Source organism: Ictidomys tridecemlineatus, chromosome 5 (assembly GCF_052094955.1).
Source record: "Ictidomys tridecemlineatus isolate mIctTri1 chromosome 5, mIctTri1.hap1, whole genome shotgun sequence".
NCBI lineage: Eukaryota > Metazoa > Chordata > Mammalia > Rodentia > Sciuridae > Ictidomys > Ictidomys tridecemlineatus.
In genome coordinates this window covers 95,855,722-95,880,460 of record NC_135481.1, presented here as the reverse complement: position 1 = coordinate 95,880,460, position 24,739 = coordinate 95,855,722, and the positions used below count along the sequence as shown (strand labels likewise).

Here is a 24,739-nt window from a genome sequence, read left to right as displayed (position 1 = left end):
AAGATATGCATCAAACTATTAACAGTGGTTACATCTTGGAATAGGACTGGTTGGTGGTAATAACTGGGGTATGTATAGTTAAACTTAGTCTGAATGTTTTTAAACTATCAACATGCCTTGCTTTTATTAACTATTAAAAGTAAAACAGGAGGTTTTTTTGCTTTTGTAGTATTTGAAAAATAGAGAGTAAAGTTTAGAAGGTCAGCTGAGAAATCAGGCTACTAACTAGTCATGAAGATAACAGATGGTAGTGATTACGATGATTACAAATTAAAAACTAGACAGTCCTAGCAAAGTATACCCACTGGTGATGAAATGGCATGAAAGATAATTAAACTTATGTGCCATTAGACATCTGAATAGAATTGATATAGAATTAATGCCAAAGGAAATAACCTTCTAACCATGGGCCTAATAAAAAAAAAAAAGAAGAGGAAATCTGTTTGAGAGAGAGAGAGAGAGAGAGAGAGAGAGAGAGAATTTTTTAATATTTATTTTTTAGTTTTCGGTGGACACAACATCTTTATTTGTATGTGGTGCTGAGGATCGAACCCAGCGCCGAGCGCATACCAGGCAAGCATGCTACTGCTTGAGCCACATCCCCAGCCCAATAAGCAGACTTCTAAGCTAAAAATATTTAACTAAAAGTTGTATTTGAGGGCTGGGGTTGTGGCTCAGTAATAGAGCGTTTGCCTAGCATGTGTGAGGCACTGGATTCAATTCTCAGCACCGTGTATAAATAAACAAATAAGGTAAAGATTCATCAACAATTAAAAAAAATTTTTTTTTTTTTAAAGTTGTATTTGAATGGGCTGGGGATGTGGCTCAAGCAGTAGTGCGCTCGCCTGGCATGCACGCGGCCTGGGTTCGATCCTCAGCACCACATACAAACAAAGATGTTGTATCTGCCGAAAACTAAAAAATAAATATTAAAATTCTAAATAAATAAATAAAAATAAAAAGTTGTATTTGAGGATGTAAACTTAAACCATGAAATTGAACATAATTTTCCATGAGAGAGAAAAACAGTTCAATGTCTGAGATTCAAAACTGGTGAGCCTTAGGAGAAACTGCAAAGACCAAGGTAGGGAGATAAGTGAACATCAAAAAGAATGTTAAGCAGAAGAGGGTGACTAATAAGCCAATGGCAATAAGGTCCAGAGAAATTAAGTTCAAAATACTGGCAACCACAAGACAAGCAGTTTCCACAGAGGCATAAATCCAAAAGAGGGTTGGATTTGACAGGAGTCTTAGGTATTGGCTCTGCATCAATCCAGGCCAAACTCTGGGCTCAAAGCCCCATAGTGACCTAGCTTCCAACCCACACTAGCCTCGTGAGCCCAACACTCCTCATATGAAAAACTGGGACAATAGTAGGGCCTATTCCATTGAGCTGGTGTGAGGATGAAATGAAACCAGGCAGATATAGTTTGCATAGCTTGCTATATTGTCCTCCACACACCATTGCCTGAGGCTGGGAAAATCCATTCATGCTTAAAATTAGAGAGGAGGGGTCGTTTAAAGATGTTGCTTTCTTAGAGCTGGGGTTGTGGCTCAGGGGTAGATCGCTTGCCTTGCACATGTGAGACCCTGCATTCAATCCTCAGCACCACATAAAAATAAATAAAGATATTGTGTCCATGTATAACTAAAAAAATATTTTTTTAAAAAAGACGTTGCTTTCTCTTTTATATGTGAAAGTATGAAACACACAGAAATTTAACAGTTTCCTAAGATTACCAGGAAAAAGAACTCAGGAAATGCAATACTGAGTGCAGAGCCCCATCTATTCAATTACACAGGAATTTTGAAAAAGATAAAAAATCTGGAAGTAATTTCTAGATTACAAAAAAGGTAGAATTCCATCCCCTTATAAAATCCGAAAAAGAAACAGAACAAAAGTACCATATGATTTAAAAAAAAAAAAATTCACTAAGCAATTCTAATAAAGCAGAGAAACGGAACCAGCAGTAAGCACTTCCATGTTGATAAAACACATAAAGAAAACTAAGAAAGAACATATTTAAAGCAGAAGGAGAGTTCCAATCACTTGCTCTGGCTTACTGAGAATTGACAACAATCCATTATCATACATACCTCCATCTTCAATGGTCACCTTGTGATAATGTCAGACCACAAATACTCACCACTTTAGGCTAACATATCTGCCCAATCAGAAGTTGAACAAGTAAGGTTAAATTCTATATTACTTTAGAGCTTGTGAGCTTTGAAAAGATGTTTGATCTTAACTAAATGAAGACTTTTGTTTTATGGATTAAGAATATAGCTGAGTGGTAGAGTGCTTGCCTTGCAAAGTCTCAGATTCAATCTCCAGGATCAAAAAACAAATAATAAATGAAATAAATTTTAGAAATACATATGCATGCCTATAAAAATTAGCATAGTTTTAAAAAAATTCAGGCTAGGGATGTGGCTCAAGCAGTAGCGCGCTTGCCTGGCACGTGTGGGACGCTGGGTTCGATCTTCAACACCACATAAAAATAAAATAAAGATATTGTGTCCACCTAAAAACTAAAAAATAAATATTTAAAAAAAAATCAATGCTGATGAACGTGGGGGAAAGTACAAATTGATACAACCTTTTGGATAAAGTTAGCATACTGACAGTTAAAACACAGTTAATTTGCCCCCAAAATTCCATGTTTAGGCCTGTACTCTAAGGAAATAATTTTTAAAATTCTACGCATAAAGATATCATTTCTTAAAATAGTGAATAACTGAAAACAACTCAAAATATCCAATATCAGAGAAACTAGAAAACATAAATTACAATATATTCATTGAGTCAATAATTATGCAGCCATAGAAATATTTTCTAAGAATTTAAAATACGGGAAAATGCTTATATCAAAGTAAAAGTTAAGAAAGGACACACACTGACTATCTACTTTAAACATGTTAAAAATATATACAGGAAAATACTAGAAGGAAATGAGTAGACTCCATTATTTGGAAAGTTAACATTTATAATTTCTATTATTTGAGAATGACCTTAAAGCTCTATGATGTCTAGTAAACTGTAAATTTTCTGAGACTTGAGTCTGAAACATGTGCCAAAAGGCTGAGATTTAGGAGTCACTTAGTGAGAGAACAAGGGGAGGAAAGGCTGGGGGTTGTAACTGTGTCTTTCCTGTACAACCCCTTGACCTCACTTTGCAAGGAAAGAAAGAGTGCCACCACAGGAAGGACGGTACGTGAATGGAAAGCAATTTAGAACCAAGGTATGAATAGTCACCAAGGAGTCTAACATTAGCATCTGAAGGTGACCTTATTCTATACTCAAATGTGAGAATCTGAATTCTTTTGGTTATAACTAATTTTATGGGGACAATTACCTTATGCTATTTTTTTGGTTGCAGGGTTGGCATTACTGGAGATTGAACTCAGGGACACTGGCCACTGAGCCATATCCCTAGCCCTATTTAGATACAGGGTCTCACTGAGTTGCTTAGTGCCTCACCTTTTGCTGAGGCTGGCTTTGAACTTGCGATCCTCCTGCCTCAACTTCTGGGATTACAGGCATGCACTACTAAGCCTGGCCCCTTTTGCTATTTGTGAATTGAGCTGATACACAAAGGTTTTAAAGTATATGCCTGCAGAATATCATAAATGTACCATGAACTGAAATGTTAAAACCACTTAGACTGTGATATTACATGAAAATATTTGTTTCACATTTATTCCTTTTTTTATTTTTAAAATGTTCCACAATGAGGGGAAGGTAAATAAAAACTAACTTAGTCTAAAAGATAAGACCTTTTTCTTTACTAAACCAAGAAAGATATGTGACACGAAGATGCACTCATCACAGAACAAGGCAGAAAGCAAGCATTATCACAAGCTCACCTTATAGCACCTGTATTTATACAGAACCACCAAGAGGATAGTCATGACGACAATGACACTGATCATGATGGCAGCATTCAGAATTGAGTGCAGGGCTCTCTGTCCCACAGTCTCGGTGTCTTCTGTGAATGGAGTATAGATTCTATAATAAAACAAAACACAAAAGCCCTGGTTAAGTGTTATTGGATATCCCAAACCACATATTCCCTCCAACACCATAATTTTGTTTTCCTTTTGATTAATGTCTTGTAAGTCATTTTTTGCCAATTTCACTAGTCTAACTCAGAATTTTTAACCTAAAAAAATAGCTATACTCTAATAGTTGCTTCAAAATAAAAGAAATGTCTAAGATATGGAGAGATGAACTTATGTGAGCCAGGCATTGGCTCCACCTAGTGGATGCTTTGTACTGAAATAATTGCCTTATCAAATGTATTCTCCACTGTTTATTAATCTGTTACATAATCAGATTCTGCAACATTAATTACCTAGGTTGACAAATGGTTGGCAGAGGAAGACAATATGGTGCATAACTGTCTTTCATCTGTAGAGTGATGAGAACTAGAGTTGTTTTGAGACAATGTCAAATATCCACCTTCCCTTATCTCACTCATATAAAAATACTTCCAGGTGCCAATGTATCCCGCTAAAAGACTTTATTTCTGATTCCCTTGTAGTTAGATATGACCATGACACTAAGGAATGGCCAATGAATTTTAGTAGATGTTGTGTAAAGAGCTTCTGAGGAAGAGTACATTCTGCCGAGAGGGAGAAGTCCTCTGCCTTTTTCTCCCCCACTACTTTCTGCTTTCTGGATGAAGGGACGGGCTCCATTCTGGAATCTGAAGTAACCTTTGAGAGGAAGGAAGGAAGGGAGGGAGGGAAGACTGAGAACCTGATGAACATACAGCTGCTATACCAATCTGGACAGCCTACCTCTGTGCTGCTCTATGGGTAAGAGAAAAAAGTACCATTTAAACCAGTTTTGTCTCTAACAGGGTCAGCAAACTTTCTATAAAGGGCCAGATAGTAAATATTTTTAGTTTTATTGGTCACATGATCTCTTGCTACTGAGGTGTGAAAGTAGCCATAGACACAAATAAATAAATGGACATGGTCTTTTTCCAGTGAAAGTTTATTCACAAAAATAGGAGGCAGGCAGAGCTGACCTACTGGTTGGGGCTTGCCAACCCTTGTCCCGTATTATGTAGCCAAACCTAGTCTTGATTTATACAGATACTATTCCCCAATCCCTTAGGTTACTTCCTCTGACCCCTGCCCTTCACTCATGTCTCAGCCATACTACCAGAACGCTAATAGCACGGCTTTCAGAACACCATGCAGTTTTTCAGATATATCCCAAATTCACATTCTAAAACTCTTCTTAAAACTCAAGTTCTGAGAGACAGGACTAGATGACATCTAAATTGGAGCATTTTTCTTGGAGGCCAAGGGCAACACCAACATCACTGTGGAATCTACATGACAGTTCCCCAACTCTAGAGAGTGCTAGCTTACATTAGATATGCATCCTTACAATTAACAACTTTTTTTTTTTCCAGAGTATTTATTTCTGGAGACAAAGTGCTCTCATGAGCCTTACTATAAAGGAAATCACACATTAAATAATGTAAATAAATATATTTTTGCAAATTGTGACAAATAAGAAAGAATAGGCTGCTGTGAGAAAGAATATTAGGAAGGAGGTGTTAGGAAATGAGGGAAGTTACTTTTGATGATTTAACATTTAAGCCAAAATGAGAAGAAATTTATCCACCAAAATTAGGAAAGAAAAGAACATTCCAAACATAAGAACAATGGCCCTATGGCCCTGAGGAAGCAAAATCATGCTTAATTTGTTCAATTCCAAATAAATTCAGCCCTATCCAATGACACCATCCATGAAACGATTGCAGCGTTCATTTTCCCACTTAAAGCACCAAGTAATAACCCCCTAATTCTCTCCATTGCCTCTGGCCATCAGAGAAATGGACTCCTTCATGCTCCTTCGGTGCAGAGGCCCTCAAGGTGATGATGACACACTGTGAAGAAAAGCCACATGGCCTTAAGAACAATGAAACAAAACACTCATACATACAGCTGTCCATCTTTCCGAGTATAAAAGCTGACAGATTTGATGGTAGCCACCACCACCACCATGCAGAGAGTCACAGGGACAAACAGCATGATGACATGTTTGGCGCCGTATTTCAGTGTCAGCTCCTCATCCTCTTCCTCATCTTGCTCCACCACCTGCCGTGAGTTACCCTGCGGTCGGCCATTAGATACCGGCTCAGGGTTCCCAGGTCTTCGACGATCACCATGATCCTGCCGTTCTCGATTATCATTCTAAAAGCACAAGAAAAACATTGTTAATAAATCAGACCCTCAGTAGAATAAGGGGTTCTATATCAAAAACAAAATATGTAACAATTAGGCCAGTCATTAATTGAGTTCTAAAAACTTGAGACAAGAAAGAGCCAACTTGCAGGCAGTGTGCAGTTCAAAAGTTATTTTTGTATGTGGTGCTGAGGATTGAACCCAGTTCAAAAGTCTAGATGGTTTACCATTGTCTTGGCTCACCCCACTCTCTCCTCCCATTCTCAGCCTAAGCCAACTGAACTGAACTTTAAGGTTTGTCTTACAAACTGACACCACTATCAAACCTTTATCTGCAGCAGTTGCAAGCAAAGTAGGCTCACCTTTTCACATTCAAAAAGTGTCTTTACCTGCAGGTTCACATCAGTTACACAAGGAACTATCTAACCTCCATTATTAACAACACTAAAATCCATGCTGCTCAAGGAATCTCTCTGCATTAGTTCTATATGCTATTCTATAGCATATAAAGTTACAATTATCTTCACAAACACATTTAAATTTTTAATATATCAAAACTTGAAAAAATTCCCCTAGAGAGCAACTAGGCCTTAATTCTGATGGTCCATTTCTTTTTTTCCACATCCTGACTATACCCTATATAAGGGAACAATAAATAAATACTTAATGAATGACTGATGAATGAAATTAGAAACTTTCTGAGATTCTACTTTCCTCAAACTCTTAAGCCAGATACAATTTTGTTACTTTTATATTTATCCTGGTCTTTAATTTATTTTCCCTCTTTCCTTCTTTCTCTCTTTCTTCCTCACGCCCTCTCCCCACCCCTTCACTTTCTTTTCTTTTTTACAGTGCTGGGGGACCAAACACAGGCCCTCCAACGCGCTAGGTACTTCCTAGCACTGAGCTACTTCCTAGGCTCCTGGGCTTATCTTTTCTTATTCTTTAAGTTGAATTTTTCTTTTGCTATCAAGGTTCCTATCTTAAAACTTGGTTTTTGTAAAGGGTTGAACAAATAACAAAGGCAACAATAATATATGTAGGGGCTGGGGCTATGGCTCAGCAGTAGAGCACTTGTCTAGCGCACGTGAGGCCCCGGGTTTGATCCTCAGCACCACATAAAAACAAATAAATAAAATAAAGGTACTGTGTCTAACTACAGCTAAAAAATAAGTATTAAATGTTTTTAAAAAATAATAGGTGGGCTGGGGTTGTGGCTCAGCGGTAGAGCGCTCGCCTTGCACGTGCGAGACCCTGGGTTCGATCCTCAGCACCGCATACAAAAATAAACAAGTGAAATAAAGGTGTTGTGTCCAACTACAACTAAAAAATAAATATTTTTTTAAAAAATAATAGGTGACAGAAAAGGAAAAACAAAACAAAACAAAACCCAGGTACCCCTCCTTCTGATGGGTAAGTGAACAGAAGGTAGACTATTGGTCCCTGTTACTCTGGGGATTGAACTTAGGGGTACCATGCCACTGAGCAACCCCCTGACAAATCCTTTGTATTTTTTATTTTGAGGCAGAGTCTCATTAATAACACTAAATTCCATGCTAAGACTGGCCTCAAATTTGCAATCCTCCTGCCTCAGCTTCCGAGTCCCTGGGATTACAGGCATGTACTGCTGCACCTGGTTTATACCTCACTTTTGACTACAGAGTCTAACTATTACTGTAGAACATTAATATTATTCATTAAAAACACATTCTCCATTTACTAATGACTTAAAATAATTCCTGCTGGGGTTGTGGCTCAGCAGTAGAGCGCTCACCTAGCACATGTGAGGCCCTGGGTTTGATCCTCAGCACCACATAAAAAAAAAGAGAGGCATTGTGTACAACTAAAAAGAAATATTAAAGAAAAATAATTCTAATGTATCAGAGGTTGTGATATGTACATTGCCTTTAATTCTCACATTCACCTGGTCATCACTTCTTCACAAATGAGGAAATAGTCACAGAGGTTCTGAACACAGGCCACCCTACCTCCAGAAGTCAAGTTCTCAACCACCTCCTAACTTGCCAGTCCCAAAACAAAATGAGCTCTGCAGACACGGTGAGGGCTGGGGGTTCTTTTTATTTCATTTCTGATATAACTATTCCACAAGTAATTTTCAAAATTCTACTATATTCCAGATACTTTGCTGTAGCAATACTGAAATAAGAGATAAGACTCTCTACTTAGCTCTTATTTCAATATTCAAAACTCTGTAAGTTAGTTTAAGGAACAGATGGTAGAGAACTTTGTTTGCCATGCCAAGGACTTTAGACCTTATCGTGAAGCAATTAAAAAAGTAATAAAGATTGCTAAAGTCAAGGAAGTGATACAATCAGATTATGTTTCATTTTTAAGAAATCTGACTGGCAATGAAAACTAGATGCATGAGAAAAATATTTCAGAAGTTGAATAGATAGACCTTGTTGCAAATTATATGTCAACTATCAGGGATCAAGTTGATGATGATGGCACTGATATAGACAGGGTACACAAAAAGATAAGAAAGCTGGAGAGAAGAGAAATATTTGAGAAATATAATTGAATCTTAAGTACCTGCAACCAGGTAGGAAAGTCCAAAGGCAGTTAGCAATAGAAAAGTCAAGCTTAGAGAAGAGGTGGGCAGTCATTACTCTAAAGTTATGGGAATCAACAAAATTGCAGGGAAGAAAACACAAGATGGTATGGACACGTTATTCATTAATATAATATAAATAGCTGTGGAAGGAAAAATGCAGTGAGAAGCTGATCAAGAAGTGTGAATAAACCCAGGCATAAGCAGCAGGAGACGAGAAAAAAAGCATTAGAGAACAGGAGAGGGAAAGACACCCTGAAGAGTTCACACAACACAGAAGGGAGAGAGGAGTGCAGTTTCAACAGTCAGGGAGGAGGAGAGCCAAAAGCTCACTGAATTTGACAATGCGAAGTTCACCAAGTGAAACAGTGAAGAGGGAAATTAGACGATAAATCATAATGGACTGGGGAACTAACGGAAATTAAGCAAAAAAAAAAAAAAAAAAAAAGGTTGGATGAGAGAGGAACCCAAACTCGAAAAAGTTATTTTAGAGAAGTTAGAAACTTGAGCATACCAGTCAGGTCAAAGTATAGAGGTCCCAAGAGAAGAGACTGAATAGTGAGACAGGGGAATGATAACTAATGGAAATGGGTAGGGGGGGAGAAGAGGAAAACAGTCGGCCTCACAAAGGCATCTCTGTACCCTCTTCTTCAGTCTGAAGATCAGGAAGTAAGTTGTAGGTGGCACAGAGAAAGTGTTTATGAGAACCCAGATCCTATGGGGAATGGAAAGGAAACTACTGCAAAGCATTAAAAACAGAAACCTGCCAAGAAAGATAATTTTTGCTGAACCCAAGTTACTACATGACCAAAGTCCAGCAGCATGGAAATGATTAAGAGGAAGGTGAGGTCTGGAGGGCAGGGACATAGTGTGACAATAGTTGAGGAACAGCAGAGTTGAGAAAATTCAGACTTTTATTCTCCCAGAAAAGGAACTGACTGGGCCATCTGGGTGAACTGTGACCTCTGTGATTAATATTCAGCAAGATGATTCTGACCAACTTGATGGGTTGATTAATACAAGTAATAATAGCTAGCTTTACATAGTAATTGGTAATTCATACAGCACTCTCACATTATCTCATTTACTTACAGAAACAACTAGTCCAAAATCTTAAAATCAGAAAACAGCTGAGGAAGATATCAAATTCTAATCTCCTGCTTAAAAACTTGTGTTCTGCTGGGCTTGGTGGCGCATGCCTGTAATCCCAGCAGCTCAGGAGGCTGAGGCAGGAGAACTGCATGTTCAAAGCCAGCCTCAACGAAAGTAAGGCGCTAAGCAACTCAGTGAGACCCAATCTCTAAATAAAATACAAAATAGGGCTGGGGATGTGGCTCAGTGGTCGAGTGCCCTGAGTTCAATCCCCGGTACCCAAAAAACAAAACCTGTGTTCTTTTTGGTACCACAGCCCTCCTATTAAGCTATATGAACTGTTTATTACATAAGTGAGGCAGGAAAGGGGCCATCACAAGCTCATTCACGATATTGGATGTTCTGGTTCATAAAGAAGTACCAACCCCACCCTGCTGTACCTCCAGACTAAAATGGTCTCCTAGACAACAGTTACACTCAGAATTTCTAGTTCTCTTTCCCCCATTATCTAAAATACTACAAAGAATGGATACTTTGTATACAAATTTTTTTGGGGGGGATATGGGGATTGAACTCAGGGGCACTCGACCACTGAGCCACATCCCCAGCCCTATTTTGTATTTCATTTGGAGACAGGGTCTCACCGAGTTGCTTAGTGCCTCACTGTTGCTGAAGCTGGCTTTGAACTCTCCATCCTCCTGCCTCAGACTCTCAAGCTGCTGGAATTACAGGCGTGCTTAAAACTGATTCAATTATTCTTTTTTAAATGGTACAGTTTATTTAAAACATAAAACACCTACATGATTCTAAAGTAAAAAAGCTATAAAAATATGTATAATAAATCACCTCCTTCTACACAATCTACCTCATTTCCTAACTTCTCAGCTTACTTCTGTTACTGTTCTCCTGCAACTCAGAACTTTCTAAGTTTCTTCATGCATATGCAGGCACACATAAATATATATTCCTCCTTTTCACATAAGTGGTAGTAAAATAAATGTACTATGCTTTGCCTTCTCCACCAACTACATGGATTGGTTTGTTTGTTTTGGTACCAGGAATTAAGCCCAGGATTTAGTGTATGCTAGGCTACATCTCTGGCTCTCTTCTCTTAACCATTGAACTTAGAAATTTTTATATATCAATGTATAAAGACATCATCACATCCATATTCAGTTTTTTGTTTTTTCTTTTCTTTAAGATGGGGTTTTGCTATGTTGCCCAGTCTAGCCTCAAATTGTGATCCTCCTGCCTCAGCCTTCCTCAGCCTAAACTGAGATTACAGACACATGCCAGCATGCCGGGCTCCTCATTCCTTTTGTTTAAAAAAAAAAAAAAGAAAGAAAGAAAGAAAGAAAGAAAAGAAAAGTTAATAGTCAGTATAGGAATGTATCATGATTTATTTGGCCAATCCCCTAATGATGGACATTTAACTTGCTTCCTTCCAATGTTTTGCTTTACATACAATGCTGCAATAAATGCTCCCATAAATCATTTAACATGTATGTGGGCATATTAGGGTAAGTTCTCTAAAGTATAATTGGTAGAATAAAGTATATTCACACATTTCATACTGATATATTTTGCCAAATCCCACACAGACATCCACTCCCTTAAGAATTTAGAGATGCAGCAAAGTAAGAGACCACCTACTTTACCACACCCTTGCTAACAACACGTTCTGTTAGCCATTGCTTAGATTCTGCCAACCCTATGGGTAAAATATGGAAATTTCAGTGTAATTTTAATTTTAATTTCTCTTAGGACCAAGAAATTTGAACACTTTTTCTTTTAATATACCATCTATCCATATCTTTTGCCATTTGGCTAATGGTAAATTTGTTTTAGTTTCTAAGTATTAATTATTAGATTCATTGATTAATTTTAAAAAAGACTGGGCCTGGGAATATAGCTCAGTTGGCAGAATGCTTGCCTCACACTCACAAGGCCCTGGGTTCAATCTCCACCACTGCCAAAAAAAATAAAAAATAAAAAAATAATGAATGCTTGTTATGTTCTAGTCACTATGCTAGGACATTGCAAGTTAACAAGACAGATAAGGTCACTGCCCTAAGGAGGCATCACAATACCAGAGCTTAAATTATACTGCACAGCTATAGTAACAAAAACGGCATGGCACTGGCACCAAAACAGACATGAAGACCAATAGTACAGAAAAGAAGACATATAGAGAAACCCAAATAATTACAGTTATTTCATACTATTCAAAGGTGCCATACAAATACATGGGAGAGGGCTGGGTTGTAGTTCAGTACAAAGTGCTTGCCTACCATGTGTGAGGCATTGGGTTAGATTTTCAGCACCACATATAACTAAGTAAAATAAAGGTCCATCAACAACTAAAAAAATATTAAGAAAAAATACATTGGAGAAAAGATAGCCTCTTCAACAAATGGTGCTGGGAAAACTGAAAATCCATATGTAGCAAAATGAAATTAGATACCCACATCTCACCCTGCACAAAACTCAACTCAGAGTGGATCAAGGACCTAGACATTAGACCAGACTTCACATCTACTAGAAGAAAAAGTAGGCCCAACTCTCCATCATGTTGGCTTAGGAACTGACTTCCTCAATAAGACTTCTAGAGCACAAGAAGTAAAACTGAGAATCAATAAATGTGCCAGGCGCAGTGGCACATGCCTGTAATACCAGGAGCTTGGGAGGCTGAGGCAGGAGAATCACGAATTCAAAGACAGCCTCAGCAAAAGTGAGGCACTAAGCAACTCAGTGAGACCCTGTCTCTAAATAAAATACAAAATAGGGCTGGGGATGTGTCTCAGTGGTCAAGTGCCCCTGAGTTCAATCCTTAGTACCACCTCCCCAAAAGAATCAATAAACAGGATGGTATCAGACTAAAACACCTCTTCACAGCAAAAGAAACAATCAAAAATATGAAGAGAGAGCCTATAGCATGGGAGAAAAATCTTTGCCACCTGCTACTAGGGTATTAATCTCAAGGATATACAAAGTACTCAAAAAACTTAACAGCAAAAAAGCAAATAACCTAGTCAATAAATGGGCAAAGGAACCAAACAGATACTTCACAAAAGAGAAAATAGGATTGGTCAACAAATATATGAAAAAATGTTCAACATCTCTAGCAATGAGAGAAATGCAAATTAAAACTACACTGAGATTTCATCTCACTCCAGTCAGAATAGCAATTATCAAGAATACAAGTGATAATAAATGTTGTCCAGGATGTGGGGGATGGGGGAGGCATGTTCATACATTGCTGGTGGGACTGCAAATTGGTGCAACCACCATGGAAAGCAGTATGGAGATACCTTAGAAAACTTGGAATAAAGCCAACATTCGACTCAGTCATCCCACTCATTGGCAAAAACACAAAGGACTTAAAATCAGCATACCATAGTGCCACAGCTACTTCAATGTTTAAAGCAGTTCAATTGACGATAGCTAAGCTATGGAACCAACCTAGTTGCTGGTGCCCTTCAAAAGATGAATGGATAAGGAAAATGTGTTACATGTACATGACGGAATATTATTCAGCCATAAAGAAGAATGAAATTATGGCATTTGTCACTAAATGGTTGAAACTGGAGACTATCATGCTAAGTGAAATAAGCCAACCCCAAAAAACTGAAAGCCAGGGGCTGGGGATGTGGCTCAAGCGGTAGCGCGCTCGCCTAGCATGCGTGCGGCCCGGGTTCGATCCCCAGCAGCACCACATACCAACAATGATGTTGTGTCCGCCGAGAATTAAGAAAAAATAAATAAATGTTAAAATTCTCTCTCTCTCTCTCTGTACCCCCCTCTCTCTCACTCTCTCTTTAAAAAAAAAAAAAAAAAAAAAAAAAAAAAACTGAAAGCCAAATGTACTCTGATGTGGATGCTAACTCACAATAGGGTGGGGGATAGGGAATGGGAAGTTCCCTGTATTAGAGAAAAGGGAATGAAGGGAAGGGAGAGAGATGGGAATAGGAAAGACAGTAGAGTAAATCAGACATAACTTTCCTATGTTCATGTATGAATACATGACTAGTGTAACCCCACATCATGTACAATCCCAGGAATGGGAAGTTATACTCCATGTATGTATGATATGCCAAATATATTCCACTGTCCCGTATAATGAAAAAGAACAAATACAAAATTATATATAAAAAAAGGTCCCTGCTCTCATGTACAGCTCTGAAACAGAGAGACAGCCAATAAAGATAATTACAGAGTACAATAGTACTGTAAAAGAAATAAACAGAATGGTAGAGAACACCTGGGATGGGTCTACTTTTGGACAATATGACCGGAAAATACCTGAGCTGAGACTGAAGGTTGAAAAGATATGAAAGGCCTATTGTAAAGGGATTAACTCAGCACCTGAGGGTTGTCCAAACCATGCATACGACAAAATAAGATTCAGTCTCTGCCTATTTCCTGGAAGATACTCTTGAATCCTTGGAATATCTTGCCTGTTAAGATTGTTTATATCTTGAAGAGGACTTGGGTAAAACCAGCTACTTTATGCTAGAAACATGATCTACAGTAGAGCTTTGGGTCACATAGTATCAGCCTGACCTCTGAAGGGGATAGAGAAATAGAGCCATGTCTATTTGTCCCAACCCTAATAAAAACACTGGACACCAAGGTCGGGTATGCTTCCCTGGTTGGCAAAACTCTGATAAGAGTATTGTCAAAACCTGTTGCCAAAAGAATTAAGTGTCATCTATAAAACTCCACTAGGAAAAGACAATTGGAAGCTTGTGCCTGTGTCCCCTGGGCCCTGCCTATGTGCCTTCTTCTATTAAGGTTAATCTGGGTTTTGTTTTGTTTTCTTTTGTGGTGCTGGGGATTGAACGCAGGGCCTTGTGCATGCAAGGAAGCACTTTACCAACTGAGCTATATCCCCAGCCCTTGCTGAGATTAATCTGTATCCTTTCACTGTAATAAACTGTAATTTGAATATAAAAGCTTTTGGTAGTTCTTAAATCATTCAGATGCATTATTGAACCTGAGGGTAGCCTTGGGAGCCCCCCAAATCCTGTACACTGAAAACTACAAAATATTGCTATTAAAGAAATTAAAGATCAAAAGCAAAAGTAGATAGTGGGATACACCAAACTTAAAAACAGCACATAACGTTTAAAAAAAAAAAAATCAACCAAGGAAAAAGGTAATCTATAAATAGGAGAAAACACCTGCAAATCATATCTAAATAATGTACTAAATTTCATTTCACACTCCTTTGAATGGCCACCATCAAAATAACAAACTAGGGGCTGGGATTTAACTCAGTAGTAGAGTGCTTGTTAGCATGCTTGAGGCCTTGGCTGGATCCCCAGCACTTGGGGTGGGGAGGGAATCACCAGAAATAACAAACAGGTGATGATGGGAAGAAAATGCAATTCCTATGCATTTTTGGTGGTAATGTAAAATGGTGCAACCACTAAGAAAAATAATTTAGAGGGATCTCAAAAATTTAAAAACATAATTAGCATATAATCCAGCAATCCCAAAAGAATTGAGTTGAAAAAGGAACTCACTATAGTCAAGAATAAGAATTATGGGGGCTGGGGATGTGGCTCAAGCGGTAGCGCGCTCGCCTAGCATGCGTGCGGCCCGGGTTCGATCCTCAGCAGCACCACATACCAACAAAGATGTTGTGTCCGCCAAGAACTAAGAAAAAATAAATAAATGTTAAAATTCTCTCTCTCTCTCTCTCTGTCCCCCTCTCTCTCTCACTCTCTCTTTAAAAAAAAAAAAAAAAAAAAAAGAATAAGAATTATGGGGCCAGGGTTTGGCTCAATGGTAGATCACTTGCCTAGTATGTGTGAGGCACTGGGTTCGATCTTCAGCACACATAAACATAAATGAATAAAATAGGGCTGGGGCACTTGCCTGGCATGTGTGAGGCATCGGGTTCGATTCTCAGCACCACGTATAAATAAATAAAGATCTATCAACAACTATAAAAATTTTTTAAAAAAGGTATTCTATCCAACTACAACTAATATATATATATATATATATATATATATATATATATGTATGTATGATAAGCCAAACACTGGAGAAAATATTTACAAATATATGTATCACAGAGGACTTGTATCCAGAAATATTAAGAACTCACAAAATCCAATAAGAAAGCAATATAGGGAAGAGATTTGAACAGACACTTTACTAAAGATGGTATCAATGACAAACACATGAAAAGACACTCAACACCAATACTCATTAGAGAAATGTGAATTAAAACCACAATGGGATAGTACTGTATACACACAAAAAGGACTAAGAATTAATTGTGTCAAGTGCTGACATGATGTGGAGGAACTCTTATATATTGCTAGCAGGAATGTAAAACTATATAAACAATTTGGAAAATTGGTAGTATCTCAAAAGGTTGAATAAAACCTACCATATTAGATCATATTCTACCTCAGACTTTACCTAAGGTAAATGAAAACATTTGTTCAAAGATTTCTACATAAATATTCATAGTACTTTACCTCAAAAAATAGAAAATGATCTAAAGATCCAAACAAGTAAATGGATTAAAAAAAAAAAAAAGAGGCATATACTTACAAAGAATGCAACTCAGGGATAAAAAGGAATAAACTACATAAACTATTGATAATTTAACATTGATAAATTTCAAAATAATTATTCTGAAAGACAAAAGAGTCTGCATTATTCCATTAAAATAGGTTTATTGTGATGTAAATGGTACATAAGTCTAGGAAACAAAAACCACAATATAGTGGCAGAAGTTTGTTGGTGGTTGCCTCAGAAGAGGCAAGGATAGGAGTAAAAGATTACAAAAGGAAAAAGAGGTAACTTTTTAAAAAAAAATGTGTCTATTTTTTAGTTGTTGATGAACCTTTATTTTATTAATTTATTTATATGCAGTGCTGAGAATTGAACCCAGTGCCTCCCACATGCCAGGCAAGTGCTCCACCACTGAGCCACAACCCCAAGAGGTAACTTTTGGGGTGACTGATATATTCAATATTTTGACTGCTATGGTTATTTCAAGGGTATAATGAGAGGAAGATGATAGATGAAATATGAGGGATTTCCAAAATGAAAAAAACCTTGGTAGCTAAAAATTATTATGATTTAGGCATAGCATTATTTTCAAGGCTAATTAAAAAAAATTTTTTTAAAAACTTTTCTTTATGGAAAAAGTGCAAACAAGTACTATCAGAAATATATAGTAAAGCCCCATGTGAAATTTACTCATAGCTAATCTTGTTTCTCTATTCTTACATCCACTTTATCTCTCTGGAATTAATTTAAGACAAATCTCAGGTATATCATTTCCTTCATAAATATTTTAGTATGTATTCCTAAAAGATAGGAACTTAAAGGCTTTAGCATATGATTTGATAGTTCATTTCTTTCAAAAAAGAATTTAGAGGGCTGGGGTTGTAGCTCAGTAGTAGTGCACTTTCCTAGCACATGTGAGGCCCTGGGTTCAATCCTCAGCACCACATAAAAATAAAAATAAAAATAAATAAATAAATAAAGGTATTGTGTCCATCTACAACTTAAAAAAAAGAAAAGAATTTAGAGCAGTTTTAGGCTCAGAGCAAAACACAGCAGAAAGTAGGGTTCCCATTAACCCCTTGCCCACACATGTACATAAACAGCCCCTTCCATTATCAACATAAAGGCACCAGAGTAGTTCATTTATTACAATGGATGAACCTATACTCACATGTCATTGTCACTCAAAACCCACAAGGGCCCACCAGGGTTTAATCTTAGTGTACATTCTGCAGGATTGGACAAGTGTATATGACACCTATCTACCACTGCAGTACTTGTGTCCTACTCTCTTCCCTAACCATTGATCTTTCAACTGTCTCCAGAGTTTTGCTCTTAAAGACTATTCTTTCTTTCTTTCTTTCTCTTTCTTCATTCATTCATTCATTCATTCTTGGGGCTGGGGCTCGGGCTGGGGATCAGTGGTAGAGTGCTAGCCTAGCATGCATGAAGCACTGGGTTTTATCCTCAGCACCATATAAAATTAAAATAAAGGTAGTGTGTCTGCCCACAACTAAAAAGTATATTTTTAAAAAAATAATTCTTCTTTTTAATCGTAGTTAGTTGAACACAATGCCTTTTATTTATTTATTTTAAATGTTTATTTTTTAGTTGTAGTTGGACACAAAGGTATTGAACCTTTTTTAAAATTTATTTTTATGTGGTGCTGAGGATCGAACCCAGGGCCTCACACATGCTAGGCCAGCACTCTACTGCTAAGCCACAACCCCAGCCCCTTATTTATTTTTATGTGGTGCTGAGGATCGAACCCAGGGCCTCACACATGCTAGGCCAGCACTCTACTGCTAAGCCACAACCCCAGCCCCCCTTACATATTTTTATGTGGTGCTGAGGATCAAACCCAGCGCCTCACATGTGCAAGGCAAGTGTTCTACCACTGAGCCACAAACCTCAGCCCCTAAAAAATATTTTTTAAAATTTATTTATTCTAATTTGTTATACATGACAGCAGAATGCATTTTAACTCATAGTACACATATAGACCATATATGTTTTCATGTCTTTGGTTGTACACAAAGTAGAGTCACACCATTCATGTCTTCATACATGTATTTAGGGTAATGATGCCCACCTCATTCCAACATCTTTCCTACCCCCCATCCCCCTTCCCTTCCCCTCCCTCCCTTTTGTCCTATCTAAAGTTCCTCCATTCCTCCCCACACACCCCCGCCATTATGGATCAGCATCCATATATTAGAGAAAACATTTGCATTTGGCTTTTGGGATTGGCTTACTTCACTTGCATGATATTTTTCAACTCCATCCGTTCACCTACAAATACCATGATTTTATTCTCTTTTAATGACGAGTAATATTCCATTGTGTACATATACCATAGTTTTAAAAGGCTACTCTTAAAGCTCAGAAAAACCAGTATTATAGCCATTTTAAATTACTTCATTTCAGTGGCAAAGAGAAAGATTACTCACTATATAAACATTGTGAGTCTCAAGGAGGGCGGGGGTCCTGTGGGAAGGGCGAGTGTGTGGGAGGCTAACCCTCAGAGCCAAGTTCCTCAGAGCCTCTGCAGCACTTTATCAGGGCTTCATTTACATGCATACACTCTGAGAACATGATGCAAGCATAGATTCAGCCATACAAGGCCTATGCACCTTGAAATGGGAAGGTTATTTCTTAAGCAGCAAGATGTAAATGTATTTTTAATACAATATTAGTATTTGCCTGGATTTTTAAAAAATTATTTCTACAATTTTTATTTATTGTTTGTTTATATGGTGCTGAGGATCGAACCCAGTGCCTCATGCATTCAAAGCAAGCGCTCAACCACTGAGCTACAACCCTACCCCTTATTTCTAAAATTGTAAGAAATGTTATAAGTTTATGACATAGAAAGTAAGTATCCTCTCTAATCTCATACCCACATATGATCCACAATATGAACATGGTGAGCAATATAATCCACTTTTACATTTGTTTTGTTTTGTTTTGTTTTGTTGAGATAGAATCTTGTTATGTTGCCCAGGCTGGTCTTAAACTCCTGGAATCAAGCAACCCTCAGACTCTCCTTAGCCTATCGAGTGGCTGGAACTATAGCTGAACACCCCTGTACCTGGCACACTTTTCAGATTTTTTTTTTGTTGTTGTTGTTATTGTTATTAGGGGGTTGAACACAGAGGTGGCTCTACCACTGAGCTACATCCCCAGCCCCTTTTAAATTTTATTTTGAGACAGGGTTTCACAGAGTTGCTGAGGCTGGCCTCAAACTTGTGATGCTGCAACTTCAGCCTCCTGTTGCTGGGATTACAGGCATGCAACCACCACGAAAGCACCACCATGCATGTCATCAGTTTTAGATATTTTTTAAAAAATCTATTCTACAATTTACTTTTATCATTTAATGTATTCAAATATCTTTCTATTCTGGACATACAAATATACCTCATTATTAAATATAACATCATAATAATACTATTGACAATTTTGATAATTTAATGAAAAGTATATGCCAGACAGTACACTAAGAACATCTAGTAAATTATCTTAATCTTAAAACTCTTTAAATTTATTACTATAAACTTCATTTAAAAGATAAAGAAACAAAAAGTTAACAAGGACAGATAATTTGCCAAAGATCATAGAGCTAAGAAGTTCTCAAGCAGATTCAAAGGGAGACAATTTAATCAAAAACCTTTGTTAGCCATAACCTTGTACTACTAACCAGGAAAACCATAAGTAAGTAATGCCCCAATGATGAAGATGTGAGATCATCTCCAAATTCTCACTACTACAAAGAATGCTTCTTTTTTTCCAGTGTTGAGGATGGAATCCAGGGCCTTGCACATGCTAGGCAAAGCTCTACCAATGAACCATATCTTTAGCCCTTAATAAAAATTCTTGTCTGTTTCCTGGCAGTCTTATTGTAATATATTTATAAAATAAATTTCTAGAAGTGGAAATGCTGAATGTCATTATGCGTTATAAGTCTTTGCCCTAGTCTGTTTTTTGACTCTGTTCATGGCAGTTTTTGCCACACTCAAGTTTATAATTTTGTGTAATTGAATACAGAGAGGTGATTTTACAAAGAAAACGAAAACTTTACAATGCCTCAAATTCTAATGTTTTCCAACATACACACATATAGGACTGGGATGTAGCTCAGCAGTAGAGGGCTTGCCTAGTATACACCAGTCCCTGGTTTCAATCCCCAGCACAACAAAAAGAAGAAAAAATAATCCCATAAGACTTTGGTACAGAAGCATCAAGAAGACAAACTGCTTCTTGTAAAATGAGTTTTTCTTAGCAATATTCAGGGAAGTTGTGGTTAATTTTTACAAAGCCTTGCTATCTAATTCATTTAAAAATAAATTACACCTTAAGGAAAGTTGCCATTAAAAAAACAAAAAACAAGACTTTATTGTTTGGATTTCTACAATTAGAAATGAGGTATTCTAAGCTTGCACTACTGGATGAATTGGAAGAGTAACTTAACCAAAAGACTGGCAAGTTAAGTGGAAAGCTTGAAAACATTTTTAATCATAGGCAATATATTTCCAACAACAGATAGAAGTCCAGCCGGCACCTGCCCAAGCTTTGCCATTCCCTGGAGTCAGAGGTGTAACCATTAGTCTATGCCAAAAAAGACTGTCATTTCCCTGAACAATTGACTAACAGGTTAGAGATAATATTTAACATTTATGGGGCTGTTGTGTTAGGCTTGTTAGTGTTTCTTGACAAATTATTGAGATCTGTGCTTAAGATTTTCAACTTTATTGTCAAGCAAAAGCTAGTATAATCTTCTAGAGGTCAACAAGATTTTCAGTTCTTTTCCTCCTCATTTCACTTTGACATTAACTAGGAAAACAAATTCATTATTTCAAGCAATACACTGTCAGGATGATGGGACCTGTCGGTCCAATTCAGTTACAGCACCCTTTTTAAAATTTTTCTCTTCTCAATGTGCCAAGTAGTTAAATATTATTTAAACAGTTTGTAGATTTGCTTTCTGTTTGATTTTATAGATTTCTCACACTCAAAAAAGTAATCAGGGGTTGATTGTGGCTCAGTGGCAAAGCACTCATCTAGCATGTGCAAGGCCCTGGGTTTGATCCTCAGCACCACATAAAAATAAATAAAATAAAGGTATTGTGTCCAACTACAACTAAAAAATAAATATTAAAAAAAAAGTGATCCAGGCATCATCCAAGAAATGACACTATTTCTGCCAGTCTATGTTTGATTTGCTGACAACTTACTAAAGTTCTCTGCATCTAATGTTCCAACATTTGGAAAGATTATTGTGGTTGACCTTCATTTATAAAGACCAGACACACCTTTTTTTAAAAAGTTTGTTTTAGTTGTAGATAGGCACAATGCCTTCATTTTTTTTATGTTTGTATGGTGCTGAGGATCGAACCCAGTGCTTCACACCAGCTAGGTAAGCATTCCACCACTGTGCTGCAACCCCAGCCCAAAAGATGAGGCATATTTTAATGCCAATTTGGCAGCTGAAAGTAGATTAACATACGTTCTTTAGCAATTCCTGGTCTTTCAATGATTACTACAAATGACTGATAATTTTCTACTCTAAATCAAAAATCTGTTGACAATTTATTTCCTTAAGGACTAAGAAATGTGGTCAGGATAAACTAATATGAAAAAAAACAGTGAAGTTTCAACTTACAAATATAATTGTTTTTCTCTAATGTCATTATTCTATGACATTTTAATGTCATTTTAGTTCTTTATGCAAATGCAGTTGCTCCCAAATTACAGTTCCCAGAGCAGAAACAATGGCAAAACGTGGCAACTGGTCACACATACAAGTTCTCGCCCCATCCCAGATACAAATCAGGAATTTGGTTTGGGGCCAAAGAATTTCCTCCAGGGAATTCCAAGGAGCAGTAAGGTCTCAACACCAGGCTGCAAGATATAGTCCATAAGGCTTAAATAACAATATAAACGGGGCTGGGGTTTTGGCTCAGCAGTAGAGTGCTCACCTAGCACGTGCGAGGCAACGAGTTCAATCCTCAGCACCACATAAAAAAATTAATTAAATAAAGGTATTATGTCCAACTATAAATATATACATATATATGTATATATGTATATGTGTGTGTATATATAAACTACTAAACTACTTCTAGGTTTCCTTCAAAAAACTTTACTCTTTTATATCTTAGAAAAGCAGAACAGTTCCAGTTGATCCACAAAAAAGATGTAAATCTATACCAAATCAAAACCATGAATTTTCACTATTGTGAAGTTTACATTTTCAATTTCACCTGTGATAGAGGACAGAGACATGAGTGGTAGGCACATGAGGAATAATTCTATAAAATGAGCCCACTATGCTGACACTCATATGCTTTCTCTTAAAAAATAATTTACCAGTAGCCCTGCCTGGCTTAAATCCACAGGTATGTTACATTCTGCAGCAAACAACCTGTTATTGGCAGGAGAAATGCAGGCCCTGAAGTACCTATAGGAAGAACGCAAGACCCTGAACACGGGGAATTTTCTGACCCTGCATAGACCAGACAGATCCTAGAACTCGAGCAGATAAGGATAATTCCTCCTAACCATAAAATCTGTAAGAATAGGTTCTAGTTAGAGCCAGTCAGCATAGGCCAAAGTGATGTCATGTTGTTATGGCAGTGGTCATCCTGTCATCAGTCAAAAGTCAAGAGGTAGACTGGGTGGGACTCTCTGGAAACTTTCCTAGGATCCCTAATAAAATTGGAGGGCAGGAGAGGTGCACTGTCCCTTACCTCTCTGAGAGGACTTACTCTCTCCCTTACCAGTGTCTGTCCTCTTTTCCCCTTTCCTATCCTTTCTAATAAATTCATGCCTGTTAATCTGGGCAACATGTCTGGAATCTTTGTGGCATGATCTCAAGACTCAGGCTTGAAGGAGGTCTCTGCACTGTCTCAGTTTCCTGGCAGATTCCAGTCCTATAACAGTCTGTATTCAGCACATCCTATAATGTCTGTAGAAATGAAATGGAGGCTGACTTCTAACAAAAATACAACAAGTCAAGGAAAAAGCTCTCCTGCCAAAATTTTGCAACAGAAAAATAAAACCCTATAAATTAATATAGAAGAAGTAAACCAAAAGATTATGATAAGTAATAATCTACTATTGACAGACAAATCATGTGCCCAATGATCTTATCAGAGCTATTTTAATACCCAGTTTATAAATAAAGAAGTTCAGATATTTCACAACTTGTACACTTTGCCCTTTTTCAGAAACGGCTAAATCATTAGTCAGTCTATCTTCTAGTCTCCAGTCCCTAAAGACACAGCCAACCAAAAGCCAAAACAAATGTGAAGGCCATGCTAGCTTTTAGTTAGAGGTGGAAGGTAAAGAAATGAAAGGCAGTGAAACCTTCACCTGAATGCCATCTCTAAGGGGAGCCAGGATGCATATTCCTGAGGGAAAATAATAAAATGGATTCTCCAGTGGGCTCTTATGACAGATCAAGCTATCATTTGCTAGATATTCTACATAACAATTATGGATGTGCCCCACATGAAGAGAGCAATACAGATGCAACATGGCAGCCAGAGCAGAGATATGAGATGGCTAAGGAAGTGCACCCAGAGAAGAGGGAGCCCAGAAAACCTCTACAAGAAAGCTGAAGTCTTTAGCAACTGATAGGATTCACTTCAGACTTTTATTTGCAGCTATCAAATCTTAAAATTTCTCTTACTAGCTAGCATGAGGAAAAAAACTCTAAAACTTCTTTCTTTTCCTGGGAGATTTGTATTGTTTTAGATATACTGGATGTCCAAAAAACTCTACCAGATATGGTCAACAAACAAAAAAGTAAAAGAGGGGCTGGGGATGTGGCTCAAGTGGTAGCGCGCTCACCTGGCATGCGTGAGACACTGGGTTCAATCCTCAGCACCACATAAAAATAAATAAAGATATTGTGTCCACCTAAAACTAAAATATAAATATTTTTTTAAAAAAAGTAAAAGAATTCCAAAAAGTGAAAAGATGAGAACAAAGCAACAGGCCCTCTCATCTGGCACTGGCAGGGATCAAGATGTTTTATAAGGGTTAGTTTTTCAGATAACCAAAACTTGAAGGATAAATGCAAACTTTTACAATTTTTAATATAAATTTTCTATAATGCATTATAACCATTTCAATCTTACAAACTCCAATTATCAAAAAGTGTGCTCTCAAAGGCTCCACAATATCAAGCCTTTTTGGTTTCTTTTACATCAGCTGTTCTAATTTCCCCATTATTCCAGTCTGCCATCACAAAACCCCTTGAATGTCCACCCTCTTTCCAGACTCCTCAGGTAACATATTGCCTTTGAGTACTTTCCTTCATATTAA

The 24,739-nt window shown here is 37.4% G+C and overlaps 1 protein-coding gene across 2 annotated transcripts in view; it reads right to left on the bottom strand.

Moving 5' to 3' along the window:
• The window catches only part of Psen1 (presenilin 1), a 64,562-nt gene that overhangs the window by 26,826 nt on the left and 12,997 nt on the right, over nt 1-24,739 (bottom strand). For both annotated transcript variants that reach the window (XM_005321204.5, XM_013356867.4), the window contains exons 4-5: nt 5,966-6,216; nt 3,868-4,009 (exon numbers count right to left, since the gene is read on the bottom strand). In XM_005321204.5, the coding sequence (XP_005321261.1) occupies nt 3,868-4,009; nt 5,966-6,216 (393 nt within the window). The remainder of the gene's footprint in view (nt 1-3,867; nt 4,010-5,965; nt 6,217-24,739) is intronic.